This window comes from Phyllopteryx taeniolatus, chromosome 15 (assembly GCF_024500385.1).
Source record: "Phyllopteryx taeniolatus isolate TA_2022b chromosome 15, UOR_Ptae_1.2, whole genome shotgun sequence".
Classification (NCBI taxonomy): domain Eukaryota; kingdom Metazoa; phylum Chordata; class Actinopteri; order Syngnathiformes; family Syngnathidae; genus Phyllopteryx; species Phyllopteryx taeniolatus.
In genome coordinates, this window is record NC_084516.1 from 5,846,138 (window position 1) to 5,873,815 (window position 27,678).

Consider the following 27,678-nt stretch of genomic DNA (forward strand, 5'->3'; position numbering starts at 1 on the left):
ATGCATATCAAAAGAAGTTTAATAATCATTACTTTATACAGTATACTGTAAATATCAAATATAAATATGTCTGCCTATCCATTCATCCATCTGTTTATCAATTTACAGTAAATGTTCATTCTGTATTTGAATAATGTTGTTATCATTCCCCAAGTTTAAATTAAATGATTGGTTCAAACTCCAAATGTCATTTTTAATCCTTGAATAAAAAAAAAATAGGACAAACGATACATAAAAAAAAAATAACACAAATATTCAACAATTTTATTCAAGCCCAAAACATGTAGGCCCTAACACAAGAGCGTACAACTTATCTTTGAGTTAAAATACCTAGTGATTAAATAAATAGGCATTTATCCCTGCAGCATATGATAGCGACATGGCAATACCATGCAAATATGGAATGTAACCGCAATATTTGAGATCACAGTAAGTGTCAAGGGGCGATGCCGTGATATCGCTCACACATCATTGCTTTTCTGTATATGACATGACCTTGAAATCACAGTGGAACAGGAAATGCATTATTCTTTGATGGCGTTGTCATCAGTGAGTCACTGCACAGGGTTTGCCTTGAGGACCGGACGGTTGCAATCTGACTGCGGACCAATAATACGCAAAATGAGCAAAAACTGCAGTGTTTAAAAATAAAAAATGCAACGAACAATACATTTTTCAATATTGCTGCTTTAACCCCAGGAGTCACACAATTAACCAAATAGAAGAAATCCAACGGTAGTTTAACAATTGTGTTTTTAAATCTTTTTTTTTTTTTTTTTGTGACATGATACAGAACCCCCAACCCAAATGGGCAACTGTCCCTCCTCGCTTCCCTTCTTCTGCTATCCAGGAAGGAGGCCAAAGAAGTTACAGAAATTACACACCTTCTTTGGGATGTGCAAAAACAAAATGCAATGATTTGCAAATCCTTTTCAACCAATATTCGATTGAATACACGACAAAGACAAGCTATTTGTTCAAACTGATAAATCTTTTTTTTTTTTTTATTGGTGCAAATATTCACAATTGTTTTATTTGATGCCTGCAACCTGTTCCCCCCCCCCCCCAAAAAAAAGGGTAAGACAAGGGCAGCAAACACTCAAAAGAAATAATACATACAGTATACACAAATGAAGTTAGTATATGAAAAACAACATGGGGATTCTAGAAAGAAAGAATAAAACACAGAACAAAAATATTGTTACTAATAAGGATACATTTAAATCACAAAGTTAATTCACACATAATGGAGCAGCGACAAGAAGGAACATTAAAATAATACAATAGCAGGCAATGTCTACACTTATTTTTCGAGCATATTTGCTTTTTTTCTCTATATTTTTTAAGGCATGAGAAAAACATGTTGAAGTCAATAAAACAAGGGAGGTAAGTCGTTATTAAAAGCTACGTCAAGAACAAGGAATACAATGCCAGTAATGGCAAAGTAAACTCAATTGAGTTTGCAGGGGTTTGCTGTATATCACTTTTCATGGTGACGTACTACGAAGGCCCGCCCCTACTACGCTGTTTGTCCCTCCTCTCCTTCCGTCCGCTACCCCGGAAGGAGGAGGAACAAAAAGAAAAGCGACGACGCGCTTGGCAGCGACGCTTCACGCTGATGTGCCGCTTGCTCTTAAAAAATGGAGAGCGACACCACCGTCCGGAGAATAAAGCCACCGTTCGGGACACACAGCGATGGAGCGGCGGCCTACGCGGGATCCGGGGGCTACTTGGAGGACAACAACGGCTGGAACGGCAGTGGCGTTAGTGAGCCGAAGAGGAAGCCCGACGTGAACTTGTACCTGCTCCGAGAGGGGCCGGCGATTTCCCTGGTGTGCGTGTTTATTCTGCTTCTGTGGGGACTCGTTCAATTGTCTCTGCAGCAGCTCGTCATAGGGAAGCCGAGCGGGGAGTTCAACGCGGAGAGAGCCAGGTGAGTTGCGTGAGCGGAAAGCGAAACGGCCCCCAAAAAAAGCTGCTTTCATTTGCTGCTACGGCAGCTAATATTTCGTCCAGTCTGTTTGGCAACAACAGTTATGTGCAGGAATTCTCTTGAACTGGGTTAGTAAACAAAGCGTTATGTTAAAACCACTGCAAAATGCAAGTGTTGAATTAATCCAAGTCCCAGGCAGGTATTTTGATGCGATTCTTGCATTGGAGCCTTTAACGTTGACCTAATGTTGTGTCCAGTGTGTTCTTTGTTAAGAAGGGGAAATAAATAGTACATCCAAAGTGTCTCAACTGTCTTAATGTTTTAATTGGAATAAAGATATTCTAAGATTATACTTCTTTTATTTGGCTATAAGTCGAGTGCAGCAGTGGTTCAATCAAAGTACGCAAAATATTTTCACAGCATCGCAGAGTGATGCAAACAAATTACATTTACAGATCCCTTTCTAAATAAACTCATTATAAAACATAAACCTGCAGAATTCCTACTGATTGCAGTAACAAAATAAAAATCTTAAATGGTCAATGATTCAATTTCTCTCAGTGCAACATCAGAATCGGTTTATTACCATAGTCACAACTAGGAATTTCCTCGGTCCCATTAGTGCTACATGAATTATGTATGGCACTAATAAAAATTCAAATATAAATAAACTAAGAAAAAGGAAAATAAATGTGCAATCAGCATAAATACTGTGCAATAAGCATCGGGTGCAGTGTAGATTATGAAGTTTTACTGGAAATTCTCGGCAGAAACCCGGATGATAGTGGTGCCCAGGAAGCAGAAGGAATCCACGCTAGAGATGCGGGAGTCTGTGAGGGTGAGGTCCGCACCGTGGGGCTGTGACTTTCCTGAAGTCCACGATCATCTCCCTTTTTTTCCTTTTTTCTTTTTCTTGTGGTAAGCAGTTGAAACAGGACACCAGCCGATCCACCTCCCTCCTGTAGACTGACTCCTCACCATCCAATATAAGCGTGATGAGGGTTGTCTTGTCCACATCGTAGAAGTAAAATCAGAGCACTGAACTCCACTCCAAACAATGAACGTCAAATTTGTTGTAACAGTCATTTGGGTAATGCTCTTAGCGTTTGTTAGATAGTTCTAATACAGAAAACACAAATATCCAGAGCAAAGATGTCATTCAAAATATCTGGTAGTACAGGGAATGTATCCTGTTTATGTCTACATTGTAATGTACAATTTGTTTCCATCCATTCTCCTCTACTCTACCAGTACTGCAAACGAGTATTAGCGGGGTGATGTAAACATGCTACTGCAAAGCATTGACCTTCATTGATTGTCCATACTGATCAATAATCTCTCTGAGCGTATGCACACTTGTGCGGATGTGATTTTGTGTCTCGTCTTTTTCACGCATACTCGAAACTTTACATTGTGTAATACAAAACTATACCATTGGTGCTCGATTTGGCAATGTCTGTGTACTTCAGGATTATTTTGGCGCTTATGACCTTTAGAAATGAAGAAGAAAAAAATATATCGTTTTCAAATTATGCAGATCATCTAAAGGTTACGTTATCGGCGCTGATTTCCGATCATGTGATTGGATTGGGACAACTCTTATTATTCCTTTATTTCTCTTTATTATTTTTCTGCATTAAAACGAAAAGCAATAGTGTATAATAAACAAAGGATGTTGCACCACTGCAGAGTTTAACCACAATAATAAACATATCGTTGAGTTAATCCAAGGCAGGCGGTTTGATTTTATATGCTGTGCAGGTGTACCTAATGGTGTGACCAGTGAGTGTATGCACAGTGCATTCCTTTAATAGCGTGCATGTCTTTATGATTTAACACTATATCATGAAGCGGTCTGCATAAAAACATACTTGAAAGCAATAGTGTGTAATACAACCCCAATTCCAATGAAGTTGGTATGTTGTGTTAAACATAAGTAAAAACAGAATACAATGATTTGAAAATCATGTTCAACCTATGTTTAATTGAATACACTGCAAAGACAAGATATTTAATGTTCAAACTGATAAACTTTGTTGTTTTTAGCAAATAATCATTCACTTAGAATTTTATGGCTGAAACATGTTCAAAAAAAGCTGGGATAGGGCCATGTTTACCACTGTGTTACATCACTTTTTCTTTTAACAACATTCAATAAACGTTTGGGAACTGAGGACAGTAATTGTTGAAGCTTTGTAGGTGAAATTCTTTCCCATTCTTGCTTGGTGTACAGCTTCAGGTGTTCGACAGTCCGGGGTCTCCGTTGTCGTATTTTACGCTTCATAATGCGCCACACATTTTCAATGGGAGACAGGTCTGGACTGCAGGCAGGCCAGTCTAGTGCCCGCACTTTTTTACTACGAAGCCACACTGTTGTAACATGTGCAGAATGTGGTTTGGCATTGTCTTGCTGAAATAAGCAGGGGCGTCCATGAAAAAGATGTTGCTTGGATGGCAGCATATGTTTCTCCAAACCCTGTATGTATCTTTCAGCATTAATGGTGCCTCCACAGATGTGTAAGTTACCCATGCCATTGGCACTAACACAGCCCCATACCATCACAGATGCTGGCTTTTGAACTTTGCGTCCATAACAGTCCGGATGGTTCTTTTCCTCTTTGGCTCGGAGGACACGGCGTCCACAATTTCCCAAAACAATTTGAAATGTGGCCTGTTCGGACCACAGAACACTTTTCCACTTTTCATCGGTCCATCTTAGATGAGCTCGGCTCAGATAAGCCAGCGGCGTTTCTGGGTGTTGTTGATAAATGGGTTTTGCTTTGCATAGTAGAGTTTGAAGTTGCACTTACGGATGTAGCGCCGAACTGTATTTACTGACATTGGTTTTCTGAAGTGTTCCTGAGCCCATGCGGTGATATCCTTTACACATTGATGTCAGTTTTTGATGCAGTGCCGCCTGAGGGATCGAAGGTCACGGGCATTCGATGTTGGTTTACATGCAGTGATTTCTCCAGATTCTCTGAACCTTTTGATGATATTATGGACCGTAGATGATGAAATCCCTAAATTCCTTGCAATTGTACGTTGAGGAACATTGTCCTTAAACTCTTCGACTATTTTCTCACGCACTTGTTCACAAAGAGGTGAACCTCGCCCCATCTTTGCTTGTGAATGACTGAGCAATTCAGGGAAGCTCCTTTTATACCCAATCATGGCACCCACCTGTTCTCAATTAACCTGTTCACCTGTGGGATGTTCCAAACAGGTATTTGATGAGCATTCCTCAACTTTCTCAGTCTTTTTTGCCACCTGTTCCAGCTTTTTTGGAACGTGTTGCAGCCATAAAATTCTAAGTTAATGATTGTTTGCTAAAAACAATAAAGTTTATCAGTTTGAACATTAAATATCTTGTCTTTGCAGTGTATTCAATTAAATATAAGTTGAACATGATATGCAAATCATTGTATTCTGTTTTTATTTATGATTAACACAACGTCCCAACTTCATTGGAATTGGGGTTGTAAATAAAGTTATGTTGCGCCACTGCAAAGTACAAGCAGGAACAGTAATAAACATGGCTGATTTTGATACACTTATTGGACCTTTAATCGTGTACCTAATATTGTGGCCAGTGTGTCATTTGATTGTTCTTTATGATTAACACTGCGGCACAAAAAGAATCTGCATTTAAAAAAACAAAAAACATAACGTCAACAATAATACACATGAAGGTTTCAGAAACGTTTTCAGATCAAGACAAAGCTTTTTCATTTTGGCAACTGACATTCCTTTTAATTTTCATCATGACGACTCTGCTTTTGATCACTAATGTGCGTTGTAAAGCAGGTTGTGGTGCCATGTGACGAAAGAGAAATTGTTTCTGGAGCGACAAGGTATTATAACATGACAGTGGCTCTCTCGAGGTCAGCTGTCCAAAAATCTGGCCAAGTGGGATTGGCTGCCTTCGTGTTGGTAGCTTTCTCCCCGTGAAACGCCCATTTGAACTGATTTAAAGCCTGTTGCCTATGGCTCAATGTTGTCATTGAGACTAAATTCATTTGGTTTTCATGACATGCCAATTCACAACAGAAGTCAGGTTAAGGCAATAAAGATGCATATCCCTACAGTAGGCATAAAAAAAAAAACAGTGGTCAAAGGACAGATCCCTGTGGAACGCCTTGAATAAATAATCCATCCATTTTCCATTGCGCTTGTCTTTTTCTTTAACAATAATTTTATCCGCATGTGTATCATAAAACATGTTTCTCAAGCAAAACCAAAGCGGGCAAGTGACCATCAAGCTCAGAAACGAAGATAATATCTCTCTGCGTTCAGGCAGCACCTGGAGCGCATCACCAGCGTGGGGCCACGGCCGGTGGGCAGCCACGAGAACGAGGTGTTGACTGTGAACTACTTGCTGGAGCAGATCGAGAAGGTCCGCGCGACCACGGCGCAAGGCCCTCACCATCAGCTCAGCGTGGACGTGCAGCGGCCCACCGGCTCCTTCTCCATCGATTTCTTGGGCGGCTTCACCAGCTTCTATGACCGCGTCACCAATATCGCCGTGCGCCTGGAACCCAAAGGCGGCTCGCAGCATCTCATGCTGGCCAACTGCCACTTTGACACTGTGGCCAACAGTCCAGGTATAGAAACGCTTAATTTCTACATTAGACAAATACACTCCACGGGTTCCTCATTTACCCGATGTGCAACATTTTAAAGTTACAAATGTGCAAATACTAGTTTGCACAGTGGCGTAAGAGAAGGCTCACTCAATTACCGTCATTCTTGCACTTTTTTTCATTTGATTGTTATATTTTTATGGCCTGTATTTTATGGCACATGCACAGATCTGCTACACTAACTGGGCAGCTTGGTGATGAAGTGCTGCCTCCTCCAGTGCAAATAGAATCCATGCTTTCACTGTCTTTGTTATTTTTTAGATCAAGTAGCTACCCATTTACTCAGACCTTGACCCAGCAGTAGAGGGGGCGGAGTGAGCAGTGACTCATTTGCACGACACAGAACCAGCCCCTCAAAATGTGTATGGAAAATAGCTTATTTTCATAATAAAACGTTACATTCCATTGTATTATGTAATTCATTCTCTTTTTGGGCGGCACGGTGGACGACTGGTTAGCGCGTCAGCCTCACAGTTCTGAGGACCCGGGTTCCATCCCCGGCCCTGCCTGTGTGGAGTTTGCATGTTCTCCCCGTGCCTGCGTGGGTTTTCTCCGGGCACTCCGGTTTCCTCCCACATCCCAAAAACATGCATGAATTGGAGACTCTAAATTGCCCGTAGGCATGACTGTGAGTGCGAATGGTTGTTTGTTCCTATGTGACCTGCGATTGGCTGGCAACCAGTTCAGGGTGTACCCCGCCTCCTGCCCGATGACAGCTGGGATAGGCTCCAGCACGCCCGGGACCCTAGTGAGGAGAAGCGGCTCAGAAAATGGATGGATGGATGGATTCTCTTTTTGATTTTGATTACTTTAAATTAATGTAATTAATTCAGAAATTAATAAAAACAATGTTCAGATGTGTTAAGTAGGTTTTTTTGCTCATTGATTTAAAATTTTTATTTACAATAAATACATTGTTTAAAATGATAAATGAATCCAAAATTCATCAAATAAAGAAATATTTTCTTTAACCAATTTATTCCTTTTTTTGTGTCGCTTACATATTATTAAGACACCAGGGGACTGTTTTAAGTTGTGACACATTATTATACAATCCAATTAGGTCAAAAGCGCAATTGGGTCAAAACCTGTAATGGAGGCGACACAATTGAACGGTTTCTGCCCCCCTCACGCTTCTTACCTCACTAAACCTACTTAACCTGAAACTAATCTTGCTTTCATTTGTTCCCAGTACCCAGAAATACGTTTTATGCATTCATTTTTTTGCATCCTTCAAATATGCTGGAGATCTTATTATAATCGTGCAGCGGCTTCATATTTCCACCAGTCAGGTCCAGAGGTTTTGAGTAAAAACAGTGGCCGTGCCATCGGGTGGTCTAAAACTCTTGATGTGCTGTATATTGTTTCAAAAAGAAATATCACTTTGTCAATGCAATGAAGACATGTTATCTCTCCTCAATGTCAGTTGAACATATATCTTACTTGAGGAATTTGCATGCCATCTGATCCAAACTGCAGTTTTACATCAAAACCGGTTTGAAGGAGGACAATATTTGTATTTTATTTTATTGACTTCTCAATCAAGGAATTTTAGTCCCTCCACACCCACAAGATGTCGCTGAGAATCTTGTTCACGCAGTTTGTGTGCGTGTGCGTGTGTGTGTGTGTGTGTGTGTGTGCGTGCGTGCGTGCGCTTCACTGTCAAGAAAGTGAAATCACTAAGGTGTTGAGCAGGAAGTGGCGCAAGCCTTGACAACAAACTGATTTCCTGTTTTCTTGTAAACAGAACCTAAGAATTTTCACCTTTCGCAAATGTCGCAAAACTCTGTGGCAAGGATTTTCTGTTGTTCTTGCCTTTTGTTAGTTTGTAAGTTCGTTGCTTCTCACTACCTACTGATCACATTTCTGCAAAGCATTGGACAGGATGAGTGCATATTTCCGATTAATTATTGGTGCTATTCTACTGAATGAATGCTATTTTATGGAAAAAAGACAGATTTGACTTTTTGTAGGATACTTTTTTTTTTCTTCTTTTTTGGGGCGAATTGAACAGTCCACCCAAAATCTAAATTGCAACATCCATTTACTCCTAATGTCTTAGGACATTCTCCATGAACCAGGTTAGCGTAATGGGGTTATTTGAGTTTTTTTACATTGGGTTAGGCTTGTGGGGTTAAGGTTAGGGAGCACCGATAAGGTTAGAGTTAGGGAGTCACTTTTTTTTTTTACCTTGAATAACTGATAGATTAACAAAAGAACCAAAAATCCAGTGATTTTTCTTATATTTTCCCCCTTTTTATTTATTATTTCACCTTTGGTGGAAGTCTACTGAGTATGATTATAGTGTATTGCTGTGTTGGAGTGGGCGAAGGGGGAGGGGTGGAGTGCATGCTTAAAGAAGATAAAGTCACTGGCCCGGTTACATAATAGTGTTCAATTTTTCATACAGTTGGCTTCTAAAGTCTCACAAGAACGTGCTGAAAGTTGGTAGGGTGGCTGGTGTGAAGTTCCATGGAGGTCTTTTGAGGGTGCTGAGGATTAACATCGCTCACATGAGGGACGGTGGCAGCAGCCCAGACAGCCACACAACCACTAAACCTTCAATCCGCAAAGCCGGAGCACATGATTTGGCCTTTTTTTCTTTAAAAAAAAAAAAAAAAGAAGAAGAAATAAAGATGAAAAAAAAATATCCAAAGAATTCCTGGGCAATGTCACGCTTCAACACTAACCTGTGTAATCTTTCTGCATCACATGTCCTCTTCTTTTCTTCCCATGGGATACCTACCCCCTCTCGTAATTTATTTCTCGCTATCATCAACACAATGCAACCGGAGCTGGAGGTCCAACAGGTCGACGCATTCCTGGCATGTTTTCACACAAGGCCTCCTCCCTTTTATTCCTTTTATTGTTTTATATTCTTTTTGCTAGGTCACTCTAAATTGCCCTCTGGTATCGTATGGCGTGGCGGCGCTAATCTGTTACGGGATGCTGGTTTACCTGGATTGCCCTTGTTCGGATTTTGTAACAGTTTGATTCCCCCAGGAGATAATCTGCTCTGTTGTAAAGCCTTTCATTAACTGTCATAGCAATGATTGAAGTCCCATTTAAGTGTAAAAAGATGTTTACCACTGTTAAAGGACATTTATTGTCTGGTGTGTATGCTTTGGCCACCAGGGGCAGTATAATACAAATGTGCTACACAGATTTATTGATGAAACAGAAGAAGACTGTCGCAACTACGCTGCGATAATATAATATTAATTGTTTTTCGCACAAGATAAAAAACTATATGCCTGTGAGTATGTGCTGCTGATATTTTTAACCGTTGTCCCCGTTTTCAGGTGCGAGCGACGATGCCGTGAGCTGCGCCGTCATGCTGGAAATCCTCCGCTCGCTCGCCAACCAGTCCACTCCTCTTCTCCACGGCGTCATCTTCCTCTTTAACGGGGCGGAGGAAAACGTCTTACAGGTAACGCAGGATCCGTATTGCAGATGCATGGCAGTCTTGTCTTTATGAGATACGTTTTAAAGTTTTTGTCTGGTCTGCGTAGGCCAGTCACGGGTTCATCACTCAGCACCCGTGGGCCAAACAGGTGCGAGCCTTCATTAACTTGGAGGCCGCAGGCGTCGGCGGCAAGGAGGTTGTTTTCCAGACAGGTAAGAGACCCATCCGATGCACTCAGCTTGTCTTACACTTGAAAAGCTGGAACCGTAGACTATCAAGTATTATACTGCCACCTGGTGGTCAAGGTGCACACACCAGAAGGAGCAGCACAGTGGCAATAGGCATTGAGGCATGAAATCATGATGCACAAAGTGTTTAATTCTTTAGATTCTATCTAATTATGTTATCACGCTACGTTTTTATTAAATACAAAACTATAGAGTGCTTTTTTTTTTAATGAATATAAACTCGTTACAAAAATGTTTGTTGGGGTTTTTGGGGTGCCGGAACCGATTAATGGCATTTCCATTTATTTCAGTTGTTAAAGATGATTTGAGTTGCGACTGGTTTGAGTTAAGCGTGTGGTCACGAAATAAACTAAACTTGTAAATCAAGCAAACTTTAATAATTAATAGCATAATCTTGCAGTCAGCAGACACAGCAAATAGCTGGGTGCACTTTAAAAGAAAGACTGCCAACAGAGATATTAAGTATAGTATTAACGATAATTGCAAATCGAAATTGTAATGTTAACCGTTTGGATTTTGATCACGGTTTAACAGTAAACCGGGAAGCGATTCATCCATACGCCCTTGTCAAACGCGATCCGATTTGACAAATATCGCACCAAGTCGCGAAACAAACATAGCAGCAATGTATTAAATTCCCGAGCGTCTCCTCCACATTCGGCCCCGACAGGCCCGGAGAACCCCTGGCTGGTCCAGGCGTACGTGCACGCCGCCAAACACCCCTTCGCCTCCGTGGTGGGCCAGGAGGTCTTCCAGAGCGGCATCATCCCCTCCGACACGGACTTTCGCATCTACAGGGACTTTGGTAACATCCCAGGTAACAACAACGTGGAAAGGGTTACAAAACTGTTGTGTGTGTTTTTATTCATTAGGGAGCTTAGGTGTCTTAAGACATTCCTCAAAATGCTTGAATTTTCATATTTTATTCATTTTTAGGGATCAAAAAGTCATTTAACCTATCATCACTGTCAAATGATTTTTCTGTGAAAAAATACAAAAATGACTTGTCTTTCTTTTTCAGTGAAGTATTAAAAGTAAATAGTAAATAAATGAATTAAATGACCAATCCTTAAATATCTATTTATTGTGTTGGCAGGAGGCGCTACGAGCAGTAAATAAATGAATTAAATTAATAATACTTACTTAAATACGTGTCCATTGTGCTAGCTGTAAGCGCTACAAGGAGCTTTTGTGCACTTGCCAGGAAATTTAATAGAAAGGGTTCCCTTTCATTTATGCTTCATTTGTGTTTCCTAATCACAATTTTGGTAAATATATAGAATATTTTTTTTCATTAATAAGATTGATTTAATCATTGTTTATATTATAATATAATTATGTAACAGTAAATAAATGGGTAGTATTTAAATTAGGTTTTACACGATCAGGATTTTTGGGGCCGAAACACCAATGACCTCTAGGGGGCATTCAAGGATTGGCCACTGACATAAGTTTAGGTCAAATCAACATTACAACATGACAGAAATAATGGGTGCTAATTTACTGCAATTAAATTACTAATCATTTTGTTACTAATGGCATGATGCTTTTTTTATTATTGAGGGAATTGAATTGATCACTGTTATATTGATGTATTTGCAGAAGTATTTCATTTAGGTGCTCTAAAAGGTTAACAAATGATACCGTAAGTGCTTAAATTTCATCTTGTGGGGAAAAGGATCCCTGATATATATATTTTAAATTCAATTAAAGATGTCTTTTTATTTCTTTTTTTCCAGGCATTGACCTGGCGTTCATCGAGAACGGGTTCATCTATCATACCAAGTACGACACTTCTGACAGAATCCTCACAGGCTCCATTCAGAGAGCAGGTATGCAGATAACAAACACCTGGAATTTATTTCACTCATTCATCCATAATTGCTGATCTACTGTACAGTGAAACCCCGTTTAACGCCGGGGTTCCGCACCTACCCGTGATAGGGATAAATAGGAATCTATTCTGAGTTGCCTTACCTGGATAAATAAAGGTTAAATAAGTAAATAATAAAGATCCGCGATATGAGACCATATAAAAGACATTTTGTTATATAATACTCACAGGGATATATGGTCTCTGCTCTGTGGGCTAATACTGGATCTTATTGTAGTTGGGGACCTTCTCTGCCGTCAATTAGGCCGCATTTTTTTCCAGTGGATCCCAGCGCTGTCTGACATGTTGCGCCACAACGTGGTACTACACTGAAGGTGCGCGACTAAATTTGAACCTGCCATGTACACTGTAAACACCCATCAAAAACAATATCCCAAAAATCTGCAGGAGTAGGGACGCGAATGATGAAGCGCGATACAGCGGACATGCCCGTTTCATTCCGTTCAGCGCTTTGCTAATCTCATGATCTGACACGCGGTGCGCTAAAAGATGCGCACATAATGGAATGTACCTGCTGCAGATACACTCCATTATGTGCTGCTTGAATGATTGTGCTCCACCTATCCAGTCTGTCAGCACTTAAAAAAAACATACACACAGGCAGATGCTTTATCCCCCATCCCCTTCTCCTCTTGTGTGTATGGCAAAAAAGACATGAATTATTGGAGAGAGAGAGAGAGGGAGAAAGTGAAGTAGGAGTAGTATTTTTAGGCTGTCTGGAAAGGAGGCGGCCCTACAAGTGTCCTAAGCAACCTTCACACACTTGGAAAGCAGAACTTCCTGCAAAGCAAATGGCGCCCGTAAGAACAATTAGTGCATTTGTTGTGCTTTTAAGCGTGCAACTATGCAGGCGGCTGCGCTTAACATATATTAAAAAAATAATAATAATCTGGCCCACCAAGCATTTTTTCCCTCTAAAATTGGTTCATTTGAATAATTGTTATTCCTTTAAAAAAAAATCATTTATCATTATATAATTGCTGTTTGGAGCGGTTTTTAACATTGCGGTTGCCGTATTTAGTTAGACGAAGTCTCAAGGGTAGTAAAAGTGTGTTTAATGATTGACGAGATGACAATGCTTTTATAGCAAAGCTCAAAGTTTGTCTCGTCATTTTTCTGTCTTTAAGTTGTAATCAAATGGAAATATCCTAATTCCTCAGAAAGTGGCTAGAGGCATTTTTAAATTTTTTTTTTACTCCACTGCAGAAAGTATTAGGTCTCAACTTGGGCCACTAATTATATTATAATTATAATATATTACAGTAATGATGTCTGCTGCTCTAGTAAAAGTAATTACAGCCACCTCGTGGTAGCTACCTTTTCCCCCGGCTAAAAGGAGGCATCTATTTGAAAAGCAATGTTAATTTATTGGTAGAATTGTCAATTAATTGGGGAATGGTTTCTCTTAGAGGGGAGGCTTCCATTTGATGAAATTTTACTTGCCAAATCGTGTCACCTCGGTTTAGTTCCAAGTGGGAGAAACTAAAAGATGATGTAAGGTTGCATCTATTTGAGCAGCGACGTTTATTTATTCCTGACACACACCTGGAAATCCATTGGGGGATGCCATCTTATGAGAGCGGAGGCCTCTCTTTGAGGAAATATGATATTGTACTCATTTCTAGGGGACAACATCCTGGCCGTCCTCAAGCACCTGCTCATGTCGGAGAAGCTGGCCGACTCCTCCGAGTATCGCCACGGCAACATGGTCTTCTTCGACGTGCTGGGCGTAGCCGTGGTGGCGTACCCGGCGCGCGTCGGCACCATCCTCAACTACATGGTCGCCGTGGCAACCTTCGTGTATCTGGCCAGGAAAGCCTCTCAGCCAGGAAACCGCGGTGGGTTTCAAATAACACTTCATGATTATTATTACTAATAATTAAGGTTGCAGTGCTAGGACATCAACCGAAACCAAACAATCCTAAACATGTACTACCTTAATATGGCTAATTAACCAATTAGCTCAGTAGATAACCATTCATTTAGCTACTTAACTAAATAATACTATCTAGCTTGGTAATGTACTTGTTGCTTAACCACCAAACTAAGTAACTAACTGGCTAAACACAGGCTAACCAACTAGAACGTTAAATGACTGACTAACCAACAAGCTCAGTATATAACTGCTAAATGAGTTAAGTAGCTGTCTTACTAACTAGCTGACAAGCTAAATGATTAGCCAACAAACTTAACAAAATCTAGCTTACTAGCTCACCAAATAGCGTGCTAGATAATTACCTAACTGTCTCATAACATATTGCGAACTCATTTAAGTTGGTAATACACTAATAAGCTTAATGCAAAGGATCTAAATAATTATCAGTTAGTGACTAAAAGTAACTGACGAACCAACTCGCTCAGTAGCTATCAATTAAATCTGCTAAACGGCTAACTCACTAACTGACTTAACATGCCAGTTAACCAAGTCATGATCTGGTTGAGTAACTGTTGGACCGCCACCAAATCTGAAGCACATGTATGTACAAGACAGATTGTCGTAAGAGAAGAATTGTGAAGAATTTTTCGTCATTTCGTGTGGGCATCGAAGTTTGCCGGCTCGCCACTAAACACGTGGAGTATTTTCCTGAACTTCTATCTGTCTGCCACAGGCAGGCGTTACGTTCGAGATCTGGCTTGCGCCACGGGCGTGGCGCTGCTCAGCTGGTTGGCGGCCTTGCTGTCGGTTCTGATCGTGGCCGTGCTGGTGACGCTGCTGGGCCGCTCCATGTTCTGGTACACCCACTTCTACGCCTCAGTGTGTCTCTATGGTTCCGCCGCCACCGGCAAGATGGTGCTGGTGCACACGTTGGCCAAGAACCTCTACTACAGGGTGAGCTGCTTTTTGTCTTGCTTCTGATGCTCAATTTTATATATATATATATATATATATATATATATATATATATTTTTTTTTTAATACAAACTAAATAATGAATATCATAATGTTTTTATTAATTTAAAAAATCGAATAAATAAAAATGAAATAAAACAAGAAGTTATTTTTTAAAATGTTTTATTACTTTTATTTGCAAAGTAAAATTAAATACATTGCAGGTCCTGGCCAAGAACGTTTACTATGGGGTGAGCTGCTTTTGTTTTTATCAACCTCGAGTTGCTCCTGTTGGTAAATAATATTTTAAGAAATATATAAAATGAAGAATGTAATGAAAAAATAAACAACCAAAATAAATTTGTTTTACTTAACAAAATAGAATGTATATAATAAAAGAAATCAAAAAACAAATTGGGTTTTATTTTCAGCCAAAACTAAACTAATATAATAAAATAGTAATGATAAAATATTGATTAAAATAAATAAATTAATAAATAAAAAAACAAAATTACTTTTATTCATTATACCGTTCAAATAATAATAAATATAACGTAAGAAATTAAATACTAAATCAATATTTATAAGTTTTTATTTTAGCCATTAAGTAATGATAATAATGAATTAAAATATATCAAAATTGTAATACGTTAAAAGAATAAAAAAAAATACACATTCAAAAAAAATTTCTAGCCCCAAAACAAGACCAAAAAACAATTTTTTTTAGTAATAATAATGTTGTTGTTGTTATTATTATTATTAATGGGGCAGTGCCTGATTCAAACGAGGTGAAATTTGACTGCCGTCAACCGAAAAACGGTGTTCCATCTTGAGAAAAAGGGGCACTTTTTCTCTCACCTCAGCAATAATTAACCTTAACTTGGTTTAGGAATAAGGGAAGTGTGTTATTCTAAATCAAGGCTGAAGATGAAACGAAAGTGGCCCAATTGAAGCCCAGGCTGAGATCGTAAATGGTACGCGGTCTGGCCAGAATGTCGTCGTGTTCTTCTTTGCCGCTGAGGTTTCCAACAGGTCACAATAGTTATGCGGTCTGATACCGCATGACGACCTGCTCGTGTCAAAGATAATGCTTCCTCTTTATCACACTGGTGGCCCAACAGTGGCTGTCATTGTGTGTGTGTGTGTGTGTGTCTCTCTCTCTCGAGACAATGGACAAGTGCTCCATTGAAGCTTACATGCCACACTAAAAATGATTATTTGCTGCAAGGAACCAAACAACTTCTCTAGAATGTGCTATTTCATTCAAGGGAAGTAGATTAAGCTGCCAAAAGTGCATTTGTTTTCGTAGTAATGTCATCGAAAGGTTTTTTTGTCCCCCCCCCCCCCCCGCACCCCCCTTCAAACGTTAGTATTGAGTTGCGGGACTTCCTTCAAGAAAGTGTGAGGTGATGAGGCTCCATACACACCCCCCCCCACCCGTTCGCTTAGTAGCTAACTAAATAAATGACTAATTAGCCAACTAACTTCACTATATGAGTCACTTACTAGTTAACTAAGTAGCTATCTGGCCAAACTAACTAAATCAAAGTTACTAAATAACTGGCTAAGCAACTTTCTGGTTTTAATAAATAGCTAGCTACCTTGCTAGCTAAGTAGCTAACTAAATAAGCAACAAGCCAACTTCTGAGCTATCAATGTAACTAACTAGCCAACCAACCAACTCAGTAGCTAACAGATGTTTAAGTTAGCTAAGTTTCTAACAGATTAAGTAACTGAAAAAAGAAATGAGTGAAGTAGCCAAATGATTAACTAACTAACTAACCGACCAAACGAGCAAGCATTGGGTTTCATTGCAAGCATTCGTTTTGTTTGTTTCAGGGCGTGCGCATGGTGGAGTTGGGCGAGCTGTACCTGGACGTGAGCCTCCTGCTGTGGTGCTGCAGCCTGCTGTGGATGACCCAGCGCGGCCTGTGCTCGGCTTACGTCCCCATGCTCATGGTGGCCTTCCCGCTGGTCACCAAGCTGGTGCTGGCCAACGAGTTCAGGAACCGAGGCAGGCCGGTCCCGTTTCCGCGCTAGCGACCGCTCGTACCCGGAAGCTTCTGTCCTGATGGAGCTTTTTGTGTGATTTGCGTAGGCGCGTCGCTCAAGTACAGCGTCCTGTATCTGGCGGGCCTGGCCTTGCCCTACCTGCATATCATGTTCCTCATTTGGGTGGTCTTTGAGATCTTCACGCCCATCATGGGCCGCAGCGGCACCGAGATCCCCCCCGAGGTGGTCTTGGCCGCCCTGGTTACCGTGGCCACCGTTTTCCTCTCCTCCTTTTTCGTGAGTGTCCGCCGTTTAGCGGGTTTGTTTGTTTAGTTTTTTCCGGCCGCTCGGACGGCAGATTTTTCGTCCTTTGTAAAATCCGCTTCCGATCGCAGCTCCACTTCATCTACTTGGTGAGGAGCACCAAGTGGATTCTGGCGGGCCTGGGCTCCGTCTTCACCGTCACGTTCCTGCTGGTGTCCTGCGGCCTCCTCTTCCCGTATTCGGGAAATCCCGATAGCCCGCGGCCCAAGAGGGTCTTCCTACAGGTTCCGTTGACACATACACACACACAAAATGAAGGTTTCAAGTCTGGCTGGCTCTTAAGCTTTCAAAATAGGAGTAGGGTTTAAAGACAAGGATAAGTGTTTAAATCATGTGTAAGGCTTCAAATTAAGGCTTCTCGTCCGGCTTACTATTTCAAAGTAGGATTTCAAAAGAGGGTTCAAATTATGCTCTTAAGACAAGTTTAGGGTTTAAAATTAAGGTTTCAAGAGTGGCTCAGGATTTCAAGACAAGGTTAGTGTTTCAAATGAAGGTTGCCAGCTGGGCTTAGGGTTTCAATGCAGACTTTCAAGACAGAGTTAGTTTTTTAAAAGGGTTTCAAAATAGGGTTTAGGTTTCAAGCCAAGGTTAGGTTTCAAGATTAGGGTTTTAAGACAGGGTTAGGGTTTGAAGGATGGTTAGGGGTTTCAAGGTTTGGTTTAAATTCCGAGTTAGAGTTTAAAATGTTGGTTTCAAGACAGGGTAATGAGTTCCAATTCAGTTTTTTTAGACGGGGTTAGGGTTTCAAGCCAGTTTTTGTGTTTCGAATCAGGGTTAAGGTTTCAAGTGTCCTCCTTCTGTCCAGCACACGACGCGCACCTTCCGCGATGTGCAGGGCCGCGTGGAGTGGCGCGACTCGGGCGTGTGGATCAACAGCTTCGACTACACGGGCATGCAGCACGTGGCGCCACACGTGCCCCACATCGACGACGACGGCGTGCGCACCCGTTGCCGCGACGACCGGCCCTTCTGCGGCTTCCCCTGGTTCCTGCCCGTCAAGTTCCTCAGCAAGTGCGTCGGCGCCTTCCTTCTCGGCTTCCCGGGCGCCCGCCGTTTAAACGGTGTGACTTCTCGGCAGGAAGAGCTGGTACCTCCCCGCTCCCGACGTTTCTCCGAGCTCCCCGGTGGACTTCCGCCTGGTGTCCAAGGAGGAGACCGCCTGGGGAACGGTCAAGATGACGTTCAGCGTCAAAGGTAGGGAGCGGTCCGGCCCGCGTCGCCCTCCGGCGCCCGCCTTACCCTCGTTTGGCGCGCCACGCAGGGCCCAGCCACATGTCGCTCTACTTGATGCCTCACCGCGGAGCGAGTCTCTCCACGTGGTCCTTCGGAGACGGCACGGCGCGCTTTGACCTGAGCGGAGAATACTTTGTCTTCTACTCGCACGGCCTGGACGCGCCCACGTGGACCTTCTGGTTTGAAATACAGGTACCGCATACACTCTCAAAATAAAAAGCAGGTTCCAAAAAAATTTAGAAAAATATCTTTTTAAAAGTTAAAAAAATAATATTCATAATAGATCAAACTTCTTCTGATGGCCTAATTTACAGAAATAATAGAAAAAAAAGATTTGTTTTTCATTTCAAAGTCAAAACTAAGTTAAAGAAATCTAGAAAAAGATTTTTCAAAGTAAAAAAAAACATTTATGCTTGCCTTTTTTGTTTTAAAGTGAAAAAGTACAAAAATCTAGAAATATATTTATAGAATGTAAAAAAAACAATCTTCTGCTAGTAAAAACATTTTAAACGTAAAAAAAAAATGAATTTAACTTCTGCTGGCCATATTTCTGTATTTTTAAAATAAAAAATATTTTTTAAGTAATTTACAGAAATCTACAAAAAAAAAAACTTCACATTATTGTTTAAATTAAAAGTAAATCCAAATCTAGAAAAATATTTTAAAATGTGAAAATTATTTTTAATAAAACTTATGATGGTCTAATTTCTTAATGTTAAAAGATAAAGTAAGTTTACAGAAATCTACATTTCTAACAATAAATGTAAAACAATGTTTAATAAAACTTCTGCTGGCCTTTTTTCCCATTTTAGAGTAAAAAGTAAGTTGGGAAATAAAAAAAAGATTTATCATGTAAAAAAAAAAATCCATAACATTTCTCAGAGCCCATTTTTTGTTTTTAAGTAAAAGGTAAATCATTTTTAATTGTAAAAAAATCGATAAAACTTCTGCTAGACTAATTTCAGTTTTTTATAAAGTAACTAATATTTAGTTATTTAGTTCGCTGTCGTCTTGTTTCCACCCCTCAGCCGCCCAGCGAGTCGTCCCCGTCGGTGTCGGGCCCCGAGGGGATGATCTCGGTGGCCATCTCCACTCACTACTTCTTCGGGGAGGACCAGAAAACGCCTCGGCTGGAGGAAATCCTCGGCCGTTTCCCCTCGTGGGCCTTCCCCTCGTCTTGGGTCAGCACCTACGACATGTACCGATACTGAGGCGCCCGCCCGCACAGGTTCTCCATTTCTTCACGTGCACGCGCACACACGCAGCCTGATAGACCCCCAGCATCACTGTGTCAAGTAGCAAGTTGACGCCCCGCTCGATCGGTGCAAACAAGTTTGATTTCTCTCCAATCTGTGGTGCTTTCTTTCTTCCCCTCACATGCTAACACACTAACACGCTACCTCCTCCTCTTCATCAGCACACATCAAGTAGACCACTAGCAGCAGACTCAACAGTTTGGAACCGGGTATGGTTTTGTGTTTGTCGTTTTCTGCTTTTCAAACGTCGCGTTGGGAAAATGCGCTTCAGCCGTCGTCACGGTAACAGAGTTGCACCTGACAGCGGTTGCTGTGGCCGTCGCAATAACAGTCACGTTGTAGACTTGGAACAAAGTAGGGTTTTCAAACAGGATTTGAATTTCAAGCAGTGGTGAGAGATTCAAATTGGGGTTTCATGACAGTATGTGGGTTTTAAATTAAGGTTTAAAAACAGGATTAAGGATTCAAATCAGATTAAATAGAAAAGCCATGTCAACAATTTTGTTGCCTTTTTAAAAAAAAAAAAAATAATAATTATTGACTCCAAAATGCGGTGCTCAGTAAGTACGTCCCTTTCATTTGCCAAAACAACATTTAACTGCTACGATGACCATATCAAGTTAAATAAAAAAAGTCACTTTTTGTTGGGCATCATTGAAAAAAAGAACAGAAACACACAAAAGGTACAATGGTGGGAGCCACATTGGAATTTGATATCATATTGAAACTCTTTGCTTGCTTTTGTTCTCATTCCTCCTCCTTCCCCCTAATTTAAAAAAAAATGTTGACACGTGTGCAGTGCTGGCTTTGACACTTTACCTCTAACTGTTTGTTTTTTAGTTTCTGGTGGTTACAAAAATGCAGTTTTGAGTGGCAATGAACTGTTGGGAATGTCGCTTTGGGATGTGTTTAATACTGGGATGATTTTACATGAAGAAGCTTGAATGAAAGGAGCACCTATAATAATAATAATAATAATAAAAAAAAAAATGTCTGACGCAATTGTTTCATTTTCTCCCACCTGATCATTACCATAAGCATTTCATCTTTAGGTTACACAATCTCTTACTGCTTTGTGTCTGTGCTTTTAATGCTGCTACTACTACTACAATGACTGACGGGATGCAGTTGAGGTGTGGTGTCTTATTTACTTGAGAGGAAAATGGAGGCACGTCTTATCTACAGCGGATGAGAGGATTTACTCTTGTGCCGCCAACAAGGGATCTGTAAGGGTAAGATTTTTATTAAGAATCAGAAAGGGCTGTGAATTTGAGGTGAGGCATCCATTTAGTAGATTGGACAACATGAGAGGCATGGCGTCATTTATTTCAGTGGCTGAGAACATTAACTGCAGAAAGTTCTGCATATCTATAAAGGGTAAGGCATTTAAGTGGACTATACCCTCAGCCAATTGAGGCATGGTGTCTTATTAGAGGGGAGGCAGCTAATTTAGTGCATAATCTATACAAATGTCATTTTCAAAGTATGTTTTTGTTTTAAAATATTTCAAATAATTTTCTAGCATTTAGCAAAAATATTTTCATACCAGTTAAAGAATAGATTTTGTGAGAGTTTTGAAAATCCAAAATGCAACAGCTATAATATACAAGTATAAAAAGAATAAAATTAGATGCATGCTTTCCATTGGTGTTGGTTCAATGAAAAATTCAATTTATAAAGCATTTTCAAGAATTACAGCTATAATGAACGCCACAGATTAAAAAAAAATATTTTTTTTAAAACACGGACATTTAAGTCAAAACTGCATTCATTGTTCCACATTGACACTTTTTATTCCACTGGTTTTATACTGTGCACTATATGTAGTACAATAGTTAGAATTGTTTTACTCCAACCTGAAGAACGAGCCACCATTTTATACCTCCAAGTAAGTCAGAAGTCATTGCAGCTTTTTTAAAAAATAATTTATTGGTCCCTATGTACAAGCAAAAAAAAAAACTAGAAAATAAAAGAAAAATATACAACGGTGCTTGTGTTTACAGCACTTAGCATAGCTGCTGTGCACTGGGAGTATTAGTAGTAGTACTGTACTGTACTGTACTGATAGTTTAGGGATTGAGTACCTTAACAAGACATACGATCACTGTATTAGGTACACCCACACTATCGGTTTATTATTAGTTTTAGTTATGCAGTTTATTACTGCAGCATGTGAGAACTGTTTCCAATATTCGGGATATCCACGAATCAATTTGGTATCACGCTTGACCTCACGGGGGTCACTGGTGAGCTGGAGCCGAACCCTGCTGACTTTTGGCGAAAGAAGCGGGGTACACCCAGGACTGGTTGCCAGTGGATCGCAGGGCACATACTGTATAGATAAAAAGCATTCACACCTGTGGACAATTTTAGAGTCCTCAATTCAATTAACATGCCAACTCAATGCAAGAAAGGCCTAATTTCAGATTCAAACCCAGAGCATCTACCGTGCAGCTTTATTTTGGTAACGAGTTAGTCAAAATATTAGAAACAGCTCTCTGTTTGCATTGGATGGTGCGGGTGTCCCTAATATTGTGTCCGGTCCTAGTGTCAAAAGGAAGGCAGAAGGCCTCTGGGAATAAAAAAACAAAAGTCTTTGGTTCATCAAGTCAGTGTTTTTTTTCTTTTTCTTTTCTTCTTCTTCAAGTAAAGCATCACCATGACTGCGTCGCGATTAAAGATAATAATCGTCCACTTTGCGGGGTGGCATTTGGTCAAAAAGTAAATCGTGACGCAAAACACAAACCCGAGTAACATTTGGATACATTGCACAGTATAATACTGATGTTCTTATACCACCTGGATGAACTTGAAAAAAAAATTCCAAAATAAAAAAACAAGGATTCCGAAATGATGATACTATCATAATTACAATAAATAATCCGCATAATGTTGACCGATACCATAAAATTAACTCCATGCACAATACAATGTGGTAAAAACAATAATAATAAAGAGTCTCCAGCAGTCCGGCCAGATGCATTGTGGGAAATGATGATGAGCGCATCCTTTTTTTTTCTTCTTCCTGTAGAAATCTTTTTCTTTTTTTTTAATATATAGATATGTAAGAATCCATAGATCGTGATTTGGTTGCGTAGAAAAATAACATCCTTGGAAAAATAATATGTTAAAAACCGTTATGAGGTATGAAAGTATGAAACGTCACTTTTTGTTGGTTGTGCGTGTCCCCCGCCCTCCCAACGGCACTTTTTATAGTCTTGGGGGGGAAAAAAAGAAAAAAGAAGCCGTCGGAAAGGAATTCACCTCCAATGCAAAGGAGGTTTGATAATACTGAGTGTAGCAAGAAGCTCAAATGGGATCAGGACAAGGTGCAGTCGTAGGCGCCCTCCTCCTCTCCGCGCTCCTCCGCCTGATCGGGGGCCCGGTCCTCGGCGACCGGTTTGGGCTCCATCGAGGGTAGCGTCAGTAGTCCCAAGGGGGCGGCGGCCGCACACCTGCCGCCGCCGTCCTCGGGCCGGGCCGAGGCCACGCCCCCCGGGCCCTCGCCGGCGCCGAGTTTGGCGCTCTGGCCGGCGGACGGCTGGAAGGCCTCGGGCTGCACCTGCGCGGCCGCCGCAGACGCCATCAGCTGCTGCAGGTGAGGCTGGATCAAGCCAAGGAACGCTTTGTAGCCCAGGCTGTGGGGGAAATGCAGAAGGACGTCGGCAGAATTATACACACAATTTGGGGATACATGTTTTTGGGCGGTCCAAGAAAGACAAACAAAAATGGTTAGTTTTTTTTCATTAAAACACACTACAATGTACATGGTGTACAGTGCTACTGTGCATTACTGTATGTTTAAGAGTATACAAAGTGTTTTTAAGAGTATGGTACAGGTGAATAGAAGAGTCGGGAAGATTATTAAGAATTTGTGGAGGTTCATACAGTTTCAAAATATTCATAAATAATTCCCAAAAATATTTGGCTGCTAATTAACGGATTTCACCTAAAGATCAAAGGGACATTTTTGCAAAAAAATGGGCAAAATTCATATCTACTAATCAAATGTTTGTTAAATAAGTACTCACCAGTCAGTGGAGGTCCAGGCGTCCACAGCCAATAATCCACTCCGTACGCTCTGCACGGTTTCTACGGGAACTTCGGGATTGGCCAAAAATCCGATCGTCTGCTTGATAACGCTGGCGTCACGCAGGATCAACCCGATGATGACGCACCACTCCAGGCAACCCGCCTCCATGAAGACGTGCAGTAGGTACCTGAAAAGATGCCGTTCAGCACCATCCTTCAACGGGGGGAGGGTTTTGCGTTTTGCGCACTCCCGCTTACCTGAGCTGCACCTGCGACTTGTGCGGCCCTTTGTTGGCCAGCTCCATGGAGATGTGCTCCAACTCGGCCTGGCTCAGGCTCAGCGTGGACGAGTTCTCGTCGACCATGGTCCAATCGCCGTCCACCACCGAGCTGCTCTCAGTCAGGTCCGTGGCAGAGCCCATGCTGTACTCCTCCACTAAAAAAAAAATAAAAAGGGGAAAAATGAAAACATTAACAGGTTCAAACTGCGAGTTTTGGTTGTTTTAGTTGTACAGTGGCTAAATTATTTTTATACGTGACCGTTAAGAATGTTAAATTGTTACTTAAAACATTTACAGGTTCCACTGTTTGCTTTTATTAACATCCCGTTTCAAAATACAGGAATACAAATTGTAAAATAATACAAAATAAAATGAATACAAATTAAATGTATTTAAATGTAAATATTATATACAGTTGAGTTTACATAAACTACATCAGACATTTTTTTTTGACATCAGACATGAAATCAGACTAAATCTTTAGTTTTAGGTCAATTAGGATTACCAAAATTATTTCTATTTGTTAGATGCCAGAATAATGAGTGTTTTTTTGTCTAAACTGGTTTCAGTTGGCGTATATAACGCAACCAATGATGCCTGGTTGAGAAATTCAAAGTCAACAGATTCAAATGAAAATATATTGAAAAACAAAGATTTTTTTTTAAAATTTTTTTTTTATATTTTACACACACAAAAATGTGTCCCAAAAAATATCGAAAATCTTTTTTCAAAAACAATGTGTGTTGATAAAACACAATCACAACATTTTGACAAAATTGTTCTTAATTCCCTTAATTCACAATTGAAAAAAAAAATACTGTCCAAAATCTCAATTTTGTTTTAAAAACAAAGACTTGTTTAGTCATTTGCTTCTTTTTATATAAAGTAATGAATGAAAAACCATCAGAAAATAATGAAGATAAATGTTTTTTTTAATGAATAACAGAGTATCTCCATTATTTTCTGTTTTAGCTGAAAATCGCAAATATTTTTTCTGTTTCCCTTCCTAAAATTTGTATCTAGTTTTTTTTTAAATAAAAGGGTTAATGTAATTTTTTAAAACTAAATTCCCTTAATTCCTGATTAGGATAATCATATTTGCTGTCCAACAAAATACATGTACCTCCAATTTAAAATATCAAATTCCTGATTTGTTTTGAAAGGCCGAATTTCTCCGTGCTCAACTCGCGACATATGTATGCGTTAGGAGCAGATCTAAACCTTTGTTGGTGAGCAGCGACAGGAAGGCGTCATGCGTCTGCGGCGAGTGTTGGTTGGATGCGATGGTGGGGGCGGCGTCCATGTCTTTGCTGCTTTGGCTGAGGCCGTCCATCCAGGCTTGGTTTGCGGGAGCCACAGGAGGGGACGCCGTGTCCATTTCGCTGTCGGCCGACTGGGACTTGAGGAGCCGCGCGCTCAGCACTGCAAAACAAAAACGGAAAGATGTCAACAAATGTGTAGCAATCGTTCTTTCCATTTTCAACTGTCAAACAAAAATTGAAATATCAAAACGTGATTGGTAATCTGAGATTTTAATCTAACACGGAAACTTTAAAAATGATAAAAAAAATACAAATACAATGACGCTTCAAACAAGATAATGAAAGCCGATACATGAATTGATGTCAACAAATCCACGGATGTAAATCTCACCAGGGCGACAGCGTCCGTTCTTCAGCGGCGAGCTGAGGTTTGCCACGGGAACGACCGGGAACGGCCACAGGAAGTCCTTGTGGAGTCTCTTAAGTGCCGAGACGTAGTCGTCCACGCGGGCCACGCGGTTCCGCTCTCGGCACAGCCAACCGATGAGCTCGAAACCCAGCTGAGCAGAGAAGCAGCCCAGGTCGCGGAGGCGCACCTGCTCTAGGAGGTGGCGGGCGTGGCGCCACAGCATAATGTCGATGTACATGTTCTCGGCGCACTCGCCGTCCCGCCTGACAGGAAACGAGGCAGAGAAGGACATTTGAGCACTCTCTCTCCCTTGCAATCAATTCGCCAAAGGCCCAATTAGCAGGTTTCTCTAAAAGATGGTGTATTGAGTGGTTTTGTTTGGAATGCTGAAAATCGGGCCAAATTTGAGCAGTCCCCCCTTGCGATCAAAATCAGCAAAGGCCTGTTTCTCCGATGTCGCTAAAAGATTATCCTGTGGTGTGTATTAAGAGTGATTTTTCATCCTCGATCTGCTCAGAAAACAGTCAGGGCCGACAATCGTAAATGTGAAACCTGTTCAACATTTATGATCGGAACGGATTTGGGGTGAGCCACGCACGGCGTAATTGTGACGTGAAATGGAAGGATAACCAATTAGGAAGCGACGTGAAGCTGGTGTTGTTTCTCGACACAAACAGAGGAGCAACTGGCTGTATTGAGTATTTGTCTCTCTGGTTTTTGGGAGGGATCGCTATTTGTGTGGTGCGCTGTGTTGGTCATCACGGGCACACCACACACTGTTAGAGCATTAAGCACACAGTGATTCTCACAATTCCAAAATTGGAAAAGATGTTAAAAATTGTTGCGTGTGTACATTTCCTTGCAGTAGTCAGATTGTTGTGTGGAGCATTCCTACCCTTTACTTGAGGGGCCGGCAGGCATGCTGAAGGTCTTCTGTAAGCCGAACTTGCCCGTGCTCACCGAATCCGCAGACTGGGACAAACTGATACTGCGATTTCGGAAGAACTCGAAGCCGCCGGTTGAGCTGGGCTCCTGTACAAACACAAAATGCGGTGGTACGGTTCGATTTGGTAGCGCGCACAGTCGTGGCACTTTTTGGTAGCCTTCTCTTAGGGTTATGCATAGACCTGATTCATCGACTATGGGAAAATTCAGTGATATGTAGCTCAACTTCCCATAGCTCTGATGTCATCACGGGTGGCGGGCTTACCTGTGTGGTGGGCGTTGGCGGTGGCGTCTCTGTCTCCCCCGAGCCGATGGCTTTCAGAAAGCGGATCATATGACGGCAGAGGTCCCACTTGCCCTGCTCCAGCGCCGTATTGAAAAGCAGGGTGGCGTGTTGTCTGCTGACGGCCGGAACCTCCATGTTCTTCAAAGGCACAACACCAGTGAGTAGGGCTGGGCAATTCATCCATTGTATCTCAACGCGACTCTATTTATAGCGCACTTTAAAAAACAACTGTAGGTGAAACAAACAACAACAAAAAAACATTTCTTAAATAAAAATATACTTTAAAAACAAAACCAGGAGACATCAAAACACTCCTGCAGAGCCTTTTCTGTGTCTTTAGACTTAACTATTAACATAAGTAGAAACATTTATAGGGACACACCAATTACTCACCTTCCATGAACATGTGATTACTGTATATGTTGGAAAAATCCATGTATTTCTATTATTTCTGTGAAACCTAATGCTGAGAGGAATGTTTTCAAAGTTTTTTTCAAAGCAAATTCCAGAAGGGGAAAAACAGCTACACTTGTTTTGAATAATATCATTTTCCTCCATTCATTCAGTCATCATTTTCAAACAAAGGAGAGAGAAAAAAATGTCTTTTGTGAAAAAAATGTAACATTTTGTGTTAAGGCCATATCACCCAGCCCTAGAGGTGAGTTAAGGATGTGCCGTACATATACGGCACATTTCTACTCCTA

At 40.9% G+C, this 27,678-nt stretch overlaps 2 protein-coding genes across 4 annotated transcripts in view; one reads left to right on the plus strand and one right to left on the minus strand.

Moving 5' to 3' along the window:
- The first annotated feature begins 1,537 nt into the window (after window positions 1–1,537).
- Window positions 1,538–20,756, plus strand: LOC133489931 (endoplasmic reticulum metallopeptidase 1). The gene is made up of 15 exons (XM_061799235.1): window positions 1,538–1,933; window positions 6,230–6,537; window positions 9,879–10,006; window positions 10,089–10,194; window positions 10,901–11,047; window positions 11,970–12,062; window positions 13,750–13,962; window positions 14,734–14,954; window positions 16,794–16,968; window positions 17,053–17,243; window positions 17,342–17,494; window positions 18,076–18,281; window positions 18,349–18,464; window positions 18,532–18,695; window positions 19,532–20,756. Exons 1-15 carry the CDS (start codon window positions 1,641–1,643, stop codon window positions 19,712–19,714), a joined length of 2,697 nt encoding a protein of 898 aa, XP_061655219.1. The 5' UTR covers window positions 1,538–1,640; the 3' UTR covers window positions 19,715–20,756.
- A 906-nt stretch (window positions 20,757–21,662) lies between these two features.
- Window positions 21,663–27,678, minus strand: part of ric1 (RIC1 homolog, RAB6A GEF complex partner 1) — a 40,251-nt gene continuing 34,235 nt past the window's right edge. For all 3 annotated transcript variants that reach the window (XM_061799234.1, XM_061799233.1, XM_061799232.1), the window contains exons 21-27: window positions 26,954–27,112; window positions 26,639–26,775; window positions 25,726–26,006; window positions 25,294–25,494; window positions 24,050–24,227; window positions 23,791–23,979; window positions 21,663–23,397 (exon numbers count right to left, since the gene is read on the minus strand). In XM_061799234.1, coding sequence (XP_061655218.1) covers window positions 23,079–23,397; window positions 23,791–23,979; window positions 24,050–24,227; window positions 25,294–25,494; window positions 25,726–26,006; window positions 26,639–26,775; window positions 26,954–27,112 — 1,464 coding nt within the window. In that variant the 3' untranslated portion in view covers window positions 21,663–23,078. The remainder of the gene's footprint in view (window positions 23,398–23,790; window positions 23,980–24,049; window positions 24,228–25,293; window positions 25,495–25,725; window positions 26,007–26,638; window positions 26,776–26,953; window positions 27,113–27,678) is intronic.